The following is a 13,134-nucleotide window of genomic DNA, read 5'->3' on the forward strand; positions in this document are numbered from 1 at the left end:
ATCATAATAAAATTATATTAGTTAAAGATGGACAAAGTTTTCATGCTTAACCGAATAAATTTTTTATTCAAAATTTATTAATTTGCAAATAAAACATCATCTAAGAAATATTTTAGATGCATTTATTGGAGTGCATATCTTGGTATTTAAATTCATAGAATATAATGCTAGAAAGTAAAATAATAGTCTGATGAAATGTTGAATCATATAGACATCAACTTTTTAACATCAATTGAAATGTTGAAGATACTTGCCAATTCGATACTCTATAGAATAGGCTAATGCAATTGACAGAGAGAATAATAGGAATGGGTGAATCGCCGGTTTATACTAGAATCAAAAGGATCTGCTCATAAGATCGCTCCTCGTTTCCTTCTTCAATTAACTGGTGACGACTCAATTTAATCAATAGCAACAATAATTTCATAAATTACAACAAAATGGCAGAATTAGCAATTTTTGTTGATGACGGAGGGCTTTATCGTCCACACGGCCGGATATTCTAGATGCCCGCCGCTGCCTATAAAGTCCTAAATTTCTCCCCAAATTTGGTTCCGGCTGCGACCGCTCGAAGTCTTTACCCCGTCTCTTTGCACACGTTCATGTCCATCTCCCCCACCGACGACGCCCATCGATCTGCTTCTCCGTCGCGCGTGCCCCCCGAAAACCCTACCTCCTCCGACAATGGCTTCCCTCCCGACCCTCGCCGCCGCCCTCCCCGGATCGAAACGGAGGGCTTCTCCGCCGATAATCGCGGGGGGTCGGCCCGGATCTCCGCCCCGGACGCGTCCAACGGCGCTCCTGTCGAGAGCTCCGGTGGGTTCTCGCCCGATCTCGATTTTTTTGGTTATGAATTTTTGGTCTAGGGTTTTCGTTCTGTCTTTGATTTCTCGTGACTTTAGACCCTAGGGTTTGATTGGAAATCATGCTCGTTTGCTGGGGAGTTGCTTTTTTTCCCCCTCTTGGTTTGGGGTGTCCGTGGAAGGCGTTTCTGTTCCTTATGCGACTTGTTGAGTAATTTGGGATAGATGTTATGGCAACAAGAAAGCTTGTTGAGAATTAGAACGAAGATAATAATTCCACGGGGCGCCCTTTTTTTTGTTAGTAATATGGCTTTTCTGTGATTTATGCCTGTTGAGGCGTTTCGTTACATTTTAATTCATGTTTGCTGCATTTCTTTTTTTTTTTTCAAATTATATATATATATATATATATATATATATATATATATATATATATATATATATATATATATATATATATATATATTTATGCTCTCTCTTGTGAGTATAAGTTCTGTGTCATAATCGGTCTGAATTTATTTTCATTTTCAAAATCTCCCTTCTTCCATATCTACAGATTGAATATTATCTTGCGATTCATATTTTGCAGAATCAGCGGTTTCAGCATTTGGAGATTCCTGTGATACATCCAATAAGGTAAGAAGAATTTACCTTGGAATTTATATTCAACTTCTGTTTCACTTCATTGCTTAAGTTGTCTACAGTATAGGCAGTGAAAGAAATGCAGGTGTTATGTCTATCATATAAGATGACTTATTGTCATAAGTACTTCATTCGTTACCCTATTAACTAATTAAACTGAGATCATTGTTCACCATTAATTGTTTTCTGTTGTTCTATTTTGATAAACTATATATCTCATTAGAGACACCTATGCATGTTTATGGATTTAAAAATATGATTTTGGGAGGAATGAAGCGAAGGCACATTTTTTGCTCCATGTTTGACCTATGCACGCAGATATGGTGCACTGAATTTAATAACAGAAAAATTCCTAAGATGCAAAATAACCTGAACAATCAAAAGGAAATCTACTTCATACATATATATTGATACATAAATGTCTGTGAATAAGCAAGCATGCTTGTTTCTCTGTGTGTGCATATGCATGTAAGTTTGCAAGCGTAAGTGTGCGATATGCTATTAACTACATGAACTTGATGAAAATAGAATTCTTCTTATAATATGAAAATCTATATGACATCATTGTTGTGATTGCTACCTGGATATACATATGTCAGTTCTTTTGTTTCTCTATAATATGTTTTCTTAGGGAAGTTGGAAAAAAGGAGATTAGAGTGAAAAGGAAGTCTATAGTTATAGCTCTTTTTTCTGGAAAGGGAATTGGGGATTAGAAAATAAAAATTAAGAGTTGGGGCCATTCGGAGAGTACTGAGGATTGTTAAACTTGTGATTAAGGTGAATGAAGAAGAAGGATGGTTGAGTTATTGGATTGCTGGGGTTTACGGTGGATGAAAAGCAGCTGGAGTTGTCTTAAAAATAAATGATCAGATGTATGAACATTCTAGAGATGAAGTTGAAAGATATGATTATTTCAAATGTGGAGACTAAGAGGGCATTGTTTTCAAAGGATATGGGACTAAAGGGTCAATAGTTGTGCAGAAACTACTGCAGGATAAAGTTAATAGGATGTCGAAGACAGGTCGAGCAACCCTATTTTTAATATAATGGTTGTGGTCTTGGAACATAGGGCCTCTCCTTATCACCATAAAGACTTTATTGGATTTAGACTTAGGTGACTACATAGAATCCAGAGCTTCCTTCTATAATGATCAAAACTCTCTGGGATCTAGACTTAGGGGATTTAACTCCCTACCCACCACAGTCTGGATAATGCCTTTCAAGTTGTGACCTCTAACAAGAATCACATACAAGTTTTGCTATGCTGGTTATCAAATACTATGTGTTTTACAATCCATCCACATTATGTTTTGGAGTGTAATTACATGCATATTTTGAGCTTAAATGATTTTCATCACATCCTCATCTAGAGGTGCAAATCAGCCAAGCCCACCAAGTACCAAGCTGCTCAGTTCGGCTTGGTATATTTAAAGAGCTGCTGGAGTCTAGCTTGAGCTCAAGCGAGCTTCAGATAAAGTGCTCAAGCTCAGGTAGCTTTGACTCGAGCTTTAGTCGAACCAAGCTAATCTTTCCCACTGTTTTTGAATGGTGTTTTCAGGCTTGATTCGTTTGTGAAGCCGAGCCGGCTTATTTTTAACTGAGCTGAGCTTGAATGAGTAGATATAGAGCCATGCGTGAGCTGCTCATGAGCAGCTTGGTTTGTGTGCAGCCCTATCTTTGGCCATCTGAAAATGCCACCAAGCAAAACGCCAACCAGTTTCCTGTCCTGTAGAGTAATCTAGTTCTACATAGCCTTTTCAAATGAACTTCCTGCTCTGATCCTTCCAAATGTCATCCTTTGCTACCTTATTGAGGATTGTTTACTTTTTCACAATAATTGCGTTACCTAAAGTGACAACTACATTGTTGAAGTAACCAGCATGCAACACCCATTGATGTTTCAACTTTTCTCCATTGCACTAGCACCTGCTTTTTATCAAATCTAGTTCTCCCATTTCAGACAATTCTAACAAGCTTACTATTAATCTCTTTTTTTCTTCCCAATGCCATGTGGAAAAGGATTTTCTTTTTTTTTTAAATTTGCAATTCGATGTTATACCTATTGATCATGAAAAAGACAATTGGGATATCTGTCGACTCAAACTCTTGACATCTTATATTTGTTATAAACAAACAACTTATGTAAATTGTTTGATGGTAATCTCATTACAATATTACCCTCCTTTCTTTCGGGCCATTTCTTTCTTTCTTTATGCTTCTTTCAAGAATCCGTAGTTATGGTATATCCTTTGTTGCTTGAATTAAGGATGGAATAATTCTAATTCCCCTTAACCCTACTGAATAGTTAAGGATAAATTTGAAGACTTTGTTATGGATGAAGTGAAAAAGCCAGATTATTAGCAGCAGCTACTATCAGTTTTCATGCTTTGTTTGGTCCTGAGAGTTGAATTTTGGAATAGTGCGTCGCTTGTTTCTTGCTTTCTGTACAAGCTACTGAATTTTGGAATGTTGTTTCAGGTGATTGGATTTAGAGTGCTGGATACGAAAGAAGGTTCATGTGGTCAAAATGGTGGCACCATTTTGGAATGCCCGCCAGCTGGTAGAGAAGGGGCAACTTCTCAATTTAGGTCTGATCAATTTGGACCTGCTCCAATCAGTGGGAAGTCATCTGGTTCTGATCATCTGGTTGCAGGTATTGTTGGTATGCAAGGTAGTTCTGCCCATTCAGCTGCAAGAAGAAACCAGGTGGTGAATGCTAATCATTTGCTAAATTTCTACTATGATCCAATTTCCCGCCCGCAGCCTCGACTTCCTCCTCCAAGAAGGCAACAAAAGATAAAACCTTACAACAAAGACTTGTTTCTTCAAGCAAATTACAAATTTGTTGTGTTAGATATAGGATGTTGTGAAGTTGAATTGATGGACCCAGATAAAATGCTTCGTTGGGAAGATGTCATTTGTGTAAGATTCTCCACCCCCATACCAGTACAATGCCCGATTTGCTTGGAAAGTCCCCTTTGCCCACAAATAACATCATGTGGCCATATATATTGTTTTCCCTGCATTCTGCGCTATTTGCTGATGGGAGAGGAGGATCACAAAGGTGAATGCTGGAAAAAATGTCCCTTATGCTTTATGATGATATCCACAAAAGATTTGTATACAATCCTTGTTGAAAATGTGAAACAGTTTCAAGTTGGTGATCATGCTAGTTTTACACTTTTAACTCGGCCAAAAGATTCACTAGTTCCCACACTGAAAAATCAGCAAGTAGAAGGTCCTATGCCATGCAGCAGCAATGGCATCTGTGACTCGTTTTCTAAGTTTGTTTTGACTTCGGATGTGGAGTTGTCTGTGCGGGAAGCAAAATCAGATCTCAATAATTGGCTACATAAAGCAGATTGTGGTCTTGTTGATGACTTGGAAATCCTCCCTTATGTCTGTGCAGCTTTGGAACAACTAGAGGACAGAATGAAAAATTGGATGGAGCGTATAACTTATAGCGTCAGTCCTTCACTAAGGAACTCTGCCTCTCCTGCCAATAATCTGAAGATTAGACATAATAAGACACAGCCTCAAGCATTTAATACAACTACAAGTTCTGATATTGCCAAGTCAGATGCATGGGAATCAGCAGATAGAAGTACCACTCTAAAACATGAGATAACCGACTCATCTGGAAAATTAGGTGCTGATAGTTCTCCAGCCCTACTTGCTGCTGTACCTGAAGCATTTGAAAATTCTGAGAAAGTGATGCTATCATATACTGAAGGGAAAGTTTTACATCAAACTTCGAGTAGCTGCAAGGATGCAAAGCAAAAGGAGTCGTACACTTTCTATCAGGTGATTAAGATTCGACTTGACAGTTACTTCTATAGGATTATATCATTTTTTAAGTCGTCTTCGACGTGAAGTGATGATATTTCGGAACCGCCAGATAAATTAGTACTATGGCTGCACCATCGTATCCTGTTGTGATTTCCATGTGCATAGGTACATTATGAGTTTGAGTTTGAATTTGATATCCATGTTGGCACAGGCAATTGATGGTCAACACCTAATTTTGCATCCATTAAACATGAAGTGTCTTTTGCACCACTATGGAAACTACAATATGCTTCCGCCAAGGTACATTGACTCGTGTTCTTTCTAAATTCTGGCTACTATAGAAACTTATCTTTTCAGGATGTTGTTGAGCTCTTTTTCTGTTGTTGTCATATAATTGAATCTTAAGGCGTGCTTCTATATAGTTGATAGATCAAGAGAAAGATCTATAATTTCTGTGCCCAAACTCTGTTGAGAGGAACTAGTTACACCAGATATTGTTTTGCTTACCTAAAGGAATGCAATTTTTTGTGATTTGGCCTGCAAGTGTAAAAATTATTATGAAGCTCAACTGATGATACCTGAACTCGCTAGCTGGCCAAGCCAGCTCAGTTCATATGGCATCTTACATAAAGTTGAACTTAACAACAACAAGATAGATAGATGTAGATGTTCATACCCCTTGTTTTATTGAAGTAGGATATGATTGCAAATTTATGAATGATTTAGTGGAGGTATGACTTTGTTGATGCCCCTTATTCTAATTTTGCACCACAATCTTAATTAAGATTGGTTTTATTCTGTAATTATTTTAGACTAATCATTCTATATCATATGTCATTTCTCTTTGTCGAACTAAAGTTAGTAATGTCTTGCTATTATTTAAACATACAGGTATTCTGCAAGCTGCTTTTCTTATGCACTATTATTAGATAAATGTGCAGGACTTCTGGTCATAGATGTAGATGGATTGTGTACATCTGGAATACATCTCGACTGAGTTGAAAAGCTAAATCACTTAAACCATGACATTATTGCAGTGCCCCTTTTTCTTTCAGTTCGATGAAGATGAGTTTTATTAATTTATCTATATTTAAATCAGCAGTTAAATATGAATGTTTTTCTTGTTTCACCTTCTTTTTGAGTTTCAACAATTTCACTTTGCATCTTTTGTTGTCCAGTCTTCTTGTCATCCTATTGGAGATTCTCATCGTTATTAATTCTTGACACCATGCTAAGGAAGAAATATATGCTAGATTCGGCAGCTATTCTATCACTTTGGTGCAAATTATTCACGAGTTTTTCGAAGCATTTTAGCTTTTATTGTGAATAATTTGAATATAATGCACCACAAATTTTAAAAATTGTAGTGATTTGGGAATGGAGATGTCAGTTCTAGGAGTTGGTGTTGTGATAGCAGTAATGCTTTTATGATTAGAGGAACAAAAAGAAATGGCACAGATGTGTTCAAATTTAAAAAATGTTTTGTGAGAACCAATAGCTCTTGTGGTTGCTATTGTGGTTTTTTGTCATTGAGTTATTAAGTCTTCATACAGCAGCTATCATTGTTTATCTTCACTAATCTAAGGAATATAAATACAAGTGCAGAATCAGTGGAAAAATTTTAGAGCTGGAGACAGTTACACAGACGGAAGCCATGAGAAGGCGCTACCGTTACTTGAGTCACTTCTCTTTAACAACAACATTCCAGGTACTTCAGTCTATCAGTAAGAAATTGCAAATTAAATTTTGTGATACTTGTCTTACAAATCCTTGCTAAATACAGCTCTGTGAAATTGATCTGAGTGACATCCTGCCTCCCAGATCTTTAGCACCATTCATGGATGAATTAAAGAAGCGTGAAAAACAGAGGAAGCGACTTGCTAGGAAGGTAGAAGTATCTGCTACTTTGAAAATATTGGTTGTGATTTGGAAACAACAGTTCATCTTGATTGGACTCATTTTTCCTACATAATGATGCAACACAATGCATTTTCCTTCTTTTCTATTTGATGACTTTCTTCTAGTTAATAATCTAATGGGAATTCAAGCTCAGGATGAACTATTTGAAGCTTGAAATATTAAATCTCCAACTTTTACCTTCCTTCTTAATGTAATTCCTACAGTTTTGTCATGTTCATAGCATTGAGGGAAATATTATGGATGCGTCACTTTATTTTACTAACACAAGAGATTTGAGGTTTTGGTATAAGTATTGGAAAACAACCCCACTTTATGATACTTGCTGGCTTTCCAAATCCTATCTCATGATTTCAATCTATAGTGGCTTAAGTTGCGCTCTCTCTTGATCCTTCCATTCCACGGGCACAAGTGTGCAAACATTGAGAGACATAATTTACTAGGTTGAGTTGGACCTGGTTTCAAAATTTAAAAATTCTGATCTAAACTTTGTCAACCTTCAATGAGCCTGAATTGGGTCAGTCTGACCGGGCTCCATGGAGGGTATGCTGTGTTAGGTCAGGTGGCCCAACCTGATCCCATCTCAATCATCGGCGACGAAATGAGAAAGTGGTGCTCTGGAGTTCCAGAAGTTGAAGCACCTAGTCATCTACCACGGCTTGTACGAGATAACTTTTTCTATGAAAGAATAGTAGTCCTTTTGGCCATGTTTTCTTTTAGAGCTCATTTCTAAATTTGCTTTTAGAAAAGCACTTAATACATAAGTTATATAATTATAAAATGTTGAGGTTAAAGTTTTAAATTTGGGTGTCTGTGCCAAAAAATTTAAATCTGGAGGAGGCAATAATGGATTTCCACTATGCATCAATGAGCATCAAGAAACATGAATGCCAGCTAGAAGTGGTATTTTGAAGTGGATGAGGCACTCCCATTAGAAAATACAATTATTAAGGTTCTTCAAAGTTTTTTTTCCTTCTCCTTTGCTCATATTAGTCCTTATGAAGTATATTCCATTCATAGGGAAAATTTTGATGAAATAATATGCTGATAAATTCATTTCTAGAGCGGGCATAGGAGTTTTACATGGCAACTAAACTTTTTTGCTCGTTCTGTGCAACATTTGTATTCTTAAAGATTATCATCTGTTAACAATAATTGTAGTTTCATTTTAGGTCTCAAAGGTTGCCTACTTCCATATTGGTTATGCATTTTTGTAAGACAGATAGTATCAAAACATCTGGTAATGATTATTCTGTTAAATATACCCGTTATGATTTAGCATCAATGCTTACGCCATTTGACTGCTTAAACTGAACACATAATACAAGATTTCTTATAAAATGAAAAAATTGGAGGTTATTTCAGTTTCGTATGATCGATCATATAAAACAGCTTGTTACTTTGATGGTTGTTATGTGATCTATGGAACTCACATGTTGGAGCTATATCACTGATAAGTTCCAATTTGATAGTGGTGCTGTATTAATATTCATCAAACAAAACATTTATGTTCTTCATCATGAACATGAAAGGTCTTTGCATGCTGCTCATTTATCTTTGCATTGTCAAGGCACATTCTAGGGTAAAAGTTCATCCATCATTACATGATTCAAGAGTCTGGGTTATTGATCTAGAGTTTAAACCAGTCCTCTAATGGCCAATCTATGATACATGTAAGGTCTGAATTTTCTGATCAGATCTGAAAACATACATGATAATGTGCAGACAATCTGCATGTCAGGAATGTGAAGATGCATCAGAGGCAAGAAGCAAGCCTGGGGCCAACAAATTGCCAAAAGAACTGAAAAGAAACAAATTAAGCTGAAGAAGAAAGGAAATTCTGGAAATTTTATTTAATCACTGCCAAACTGAACTTAGTTACAGCAAATTCCCCTCTTTTATAATTATAATCTGCCGTGGTATTCCCAAAGTAGATATCTTAGAGGAACAAGGACTCTTCCCTACACTTTTCTAGCAAAAAGAATTCAAAAAAGCTTTCCTAAGATACTAAAATTCGTTGCTTTACAAGACCCTACTTAAAAGACCATGCAAATCTTTTCACATCACAATCCTAGTAAGTCAACCGAAGATAAGACATTTAGATGACATTCCTACTCGACATAGGACTTAAAAACTCATTACAAAATAAGCCCAAAATTTGGTATAAAAATCCTTGGAAAATAGAAAATTCAGACTTTTATTCCTAAAGATTCAAAGACAAGACTCTTACTAACTGAAAGTCAGAAAAAAAATGAAGACTTGATCTTCAAATTTCTTTCGCCAAATTGCCTGCACTTAGCCATGAATATTTTATTATCAGCTTTGACATTTAGATGACATTCCTACTCGACATAGGACTTAAAAACTCATTACAAAATAAGCCCAAAATTTGGTATAAAAATCCTTGGAAAATAGAAAATTCAGACTTTTATTCCTAAAGATTCAAAGACAAGACTCTTACTAACTGAAAGTCAGAAAAAAAAATGAAGACTTGATCTTCAAATTTCTTTCGCCAAATTGCCTGCACTTAGCCATGAATATTTTATTATCAGCTTTGACTATGTAAAAAATTGTTTAGGATGTTAATGAGGATCAGTCCAACTACTTTATGTTCTAGTTCAATGAACTTTTATGGCAGAAACAATGCAACCAGGGGCTCTTGGGCCAATCTTTTGTCTCAAGTGAAATTGGCATTCCTTGCTCAAATCTGAAGCACATTTCTAAGAGTCTCTTTAGTTTTATTTATTGTATTTCACATGTTTCTTTTTATTCTTATCTTCTAGGAGCAAGAAGATAGAGTGAGGGCTGAAGCTGCTGCCCAGCATGCAAGTCTGATAACACATGATCAGGGACAGTATTCTCCGAAGGATGTCACATTCTCCTCAGATGACTTTGAAGGTAAAATACTTTTTACTTTTACATAGCCTTTCGAATCAATTCGCAATCTCATTTGTTATAGATAAGTTACTTTCTAATGCATGTTTATGAGGTATCAGCACATATATTTCTGAATGCAAGTTTCTGCCATACTTCTGAAGTTTAACATGTTTCGGATATAAAATTACTTCTTGCTGTAATATTGTTCTGGAAGCAAATGAGAAAACAGCATTTGCATCCATTAATTCCTCAGAAGGGCTTGGTCTCTGATTTTGAGATCTGTTTCTAATTAACATACATTATATCTTTAGCATTAGGAAGCTGCAGTGTACAATCCAGTAGTCCTCCGGTCACCGGTGAAAGGAAACTCTTCTCAGATGTGGCACGCCTTGGTTTTGCTGCTGCACATGATTCACCTTCTTTGAGAACTGAAGAACGGACTGATTCGTCAGGAAAGATGGAAAGGATGCATGAATCTTCCAGTATTCAAGGTATGCTTGGTTACTACAGAAATTTTGTAGAATGATATCAGGAGATACTAGTGCTTTTAGTCTTCAATTTGTTAATCCCTCGTTCTTCGAGGTGGCTTGTCAGTGTAATCTGAGATTTCTGGTGTGAACTATCCAGCAATGTGTCCAGTCAAATGGGAAATTATGATTCAAGAGGGGTACAAATGCGCTGGGTCAGGGTCTGCAATTACCTGTTAGAACTAGCTTTGACCAGCCTTGTCTGGCATCCGTATCAAAACCCATGGCATTTCAAAATTACCTGCTAACTGCATCCTTTCGGGTGGTCATAGCCATAATCTACATCTACATGTTCGAAGACATTTCAGGCAATTAGTTAGGTTGGTTGGGAACACCGGAGGATGTTCAACTCAAAACTTCTATCCAATGGTTCTTCTGAAAATTTGTAGGTCAGCATTTTCGGTGCAGAGATGCATACATTCAGGAAGTGATTTAGCATTTCTCACCCGAGGGCTCTGTTAAAGTGTTTGATGATTGGCTGTAGCATGTAGTCATCTGTTTATGTTGGAAATCAACATCTGATCACTAAAAGATTCTTATGCTGCTAATAAAGCTAAATTTCATATTCTGTAAAAAGCAAAATTTAAAGCTGTTTTAGTAGTATATTCATAAGAGACTCCTCCAATTTATCACCAGCAGTTTTTTCTTATGTCCTTATCAACACAGGTCCTCGGACTGCTGCGACATTGTCATTTGCCAACATCATATCCTCTGCCAGAGTCATCGAGAGCCCTGAGGCTCAGAAGACGAATGGATTTGGAAAGAAAGGGAAGAAACCAACCAAAGTACTATTGTCTAATGCTGGTGGCCGCCGTTACTGATTAGTTAGTAGATGCAAAGCTCGTGTTGTATATTTCTAAATATTGAGGTGGTTGTGCGGTACATGTAAAGTTACCCACTGAAGATTGCGGTTCATGATAAGAAATGTATTGTGATGTTGTTTTCTAAAATTACTAGTTGGGGGGTCTGATCTGCATCCCTGAAGTTGGTTGTTACCCCTCTTGTTATGGGCAGGTTCTAGTTCACCGGGCAGGAATGGATGAGTTGGCGACTTCTAAAGCTTATGGTGCTTGGGTGTGCTGCTATAAATGTCATGATACAGCGGAGATGGTCTGTTTCAACTAGGATATGGATCTCAACTGTTCGTGTGCTAAACATGCATTTTATAATGGTACTTTACTCAATGATTAATAAAAATTTCTCAGATACTCAACAGGCCTGTTACTGCTTTGATGATTTTTGGAACAATCCTCCAACAACTATTTTTGCCGCTTAAAACTTATAAATTCTGCAAATTGTACAGAAGCTTCTTTGCTCTTTTACAAGACATTGGTCGTAGTAAATATATATTTTGTCTTTAGCTTTGTATTATTATTACAGATTAAGATATGCCATTTTGGTATTGGATTTTCTTGTTTGATGTATAGGAGAGATGGCACACATCTGACTATTGATGAGTTTTGAATGGATAAATGAGAAGATTGTTAGCTAGGAATTATAATTGATACATGACTCTCAATGTCTGATACTTGGTAAATTGGCCTACAATCCTAGGTTGCATCTTGGGTTCAAAATTTTCTTGATGTTTCTCCTGAAAAGATAGTATTTTAGTATTATTCTCGAAAAAAAATGATAATGTATACTTCTTGTTCAAATTTCGATTATCAACTGCTTTTTCTATTTTTTTCTTTTGAAAATGGATCTCAAAGAATTTCACTCTATGGTTGGACTATGGGTCCTGCATATGACAAATTTTAGCAAGATAAAAACCATCATTTTGCCTACTTAAAAAATTACTCATCTAAAACTAATTTATACTTTGATTAGGGATTTATAAATAACTGTATTGTTTATTTTTCACGTCTGATGTACCATTGAAGCGTCAAAAAAAAAAATTAACAACAATTCCCAGGGAAGTACTTTAATTATGTTTCAAACTACATTTAAAATTTCGGGCAGTCTTTTGGTAAGTTTCCTCTTATCTTTTATAGTGAAATTGGAACCATTCAATGATTATCATACAATCTCTGTGCACAATATTTGGTTCTTGTCCAAAATAACAAACAAAAACAAAACTTGGCCTCTAAAGTAATATATGCTAGAATACTATGATCATAGCCATAACTATTCATCCTTGTCGTCTCTTTTTGGGGCGAGAAATCCCTATTATAAACTTAGACAGCGCCTTAGCATCCAGAACTACTTTCCTTGGAGAATTACAAGTCTAGTAGGAAGGTTGTTGGACCAAGCATGCAATATTAGTCATCATGTCTGCTATATAGTTCCCTTCCTTCAAAATGTGTGTTTCACCAAAACAATGAAATTTCTCAAATTGATAATGTGAGCCCTGAAATCAAGAAGCCATTGGTGATATGCAAAGCCGCATGCATTTATCCATGACACTATAGTTACCCATTCCCCCTTTAGTCAGATTTAATAATAAGCAAGAAAAATGTCCATAGCAAACACAAGTCCCGCCCGGACTGCTCTCACCTCAGCATCAGTCATGCCTTGTTTTATTTATTTGGAATAAACTTTATAAATTCTGATCTTGCAATGTAATTTTATGCACAAATGTA

General features: G+C 36.4%; 1 protein-coding gene across 2 annotated transcripts; it reads left to right on the forward strand.

Annotated features, from left to right (window-relative positions):
* Positions 1-544: 544 nt before the first annotated feature.
* On the forward strand, positions 545-11,770 carry LOC103708052 (RING finger protein 10). 2 transcript variants are annotated; one of them, XR_005514759.1, is made up of 10 exons: positions 545-816; positions 1,393-1,439; positions 3,924-5,249; positions 5,446-5,534; positions 6,840-6,942; positions 7,018-7,122; positions 9,935-10,049; positions 10,340-10,519; positions 11,222-11,481; positions 11,570-11,770. XR_005514759.1 is itself a non-coding variant. In XM_008792812.3 (9 exons), exons 1-9 carry the CDS (start codon positions 603-605, stop codon positions 11,374-11,376), a joined length of 2,334 nt encoding a protein of 777 aa, XP_008791034.2. In that variant the 5' UTR covers positions 545-602; the 3' UTR covers positions 11,377-11,768. The 2 variants fall into 2 exon arrangements, 1 of the variants encoding a protein (XP_008791034.2); XM_008792812.3 differs by having other exon boundaries at positions 11,222-11,768.
* The last annotated feature ends 1,364 nt before the right edge of the window (positions 11,771-13,134 follow it).

The sequence above is a fragment of the Phoenix dactylifera genome, chromosome 14 (assembly GCF_009389715.1).
Source record: "Phoenix dactylifera cultivar Barhee BC4 chromosome 14, palm_55x_up_171113_PBpolish2nd_filt_p, whole genome shotgun sequence".
Classification (NCBI taxonomy): domain Eukaryota; kingdom Viridiplantae; phylum Streptophyta; class Magnoliopsida; order Arecales; family Arecaceae; genus Phoenix; species Phoenix dactylifera.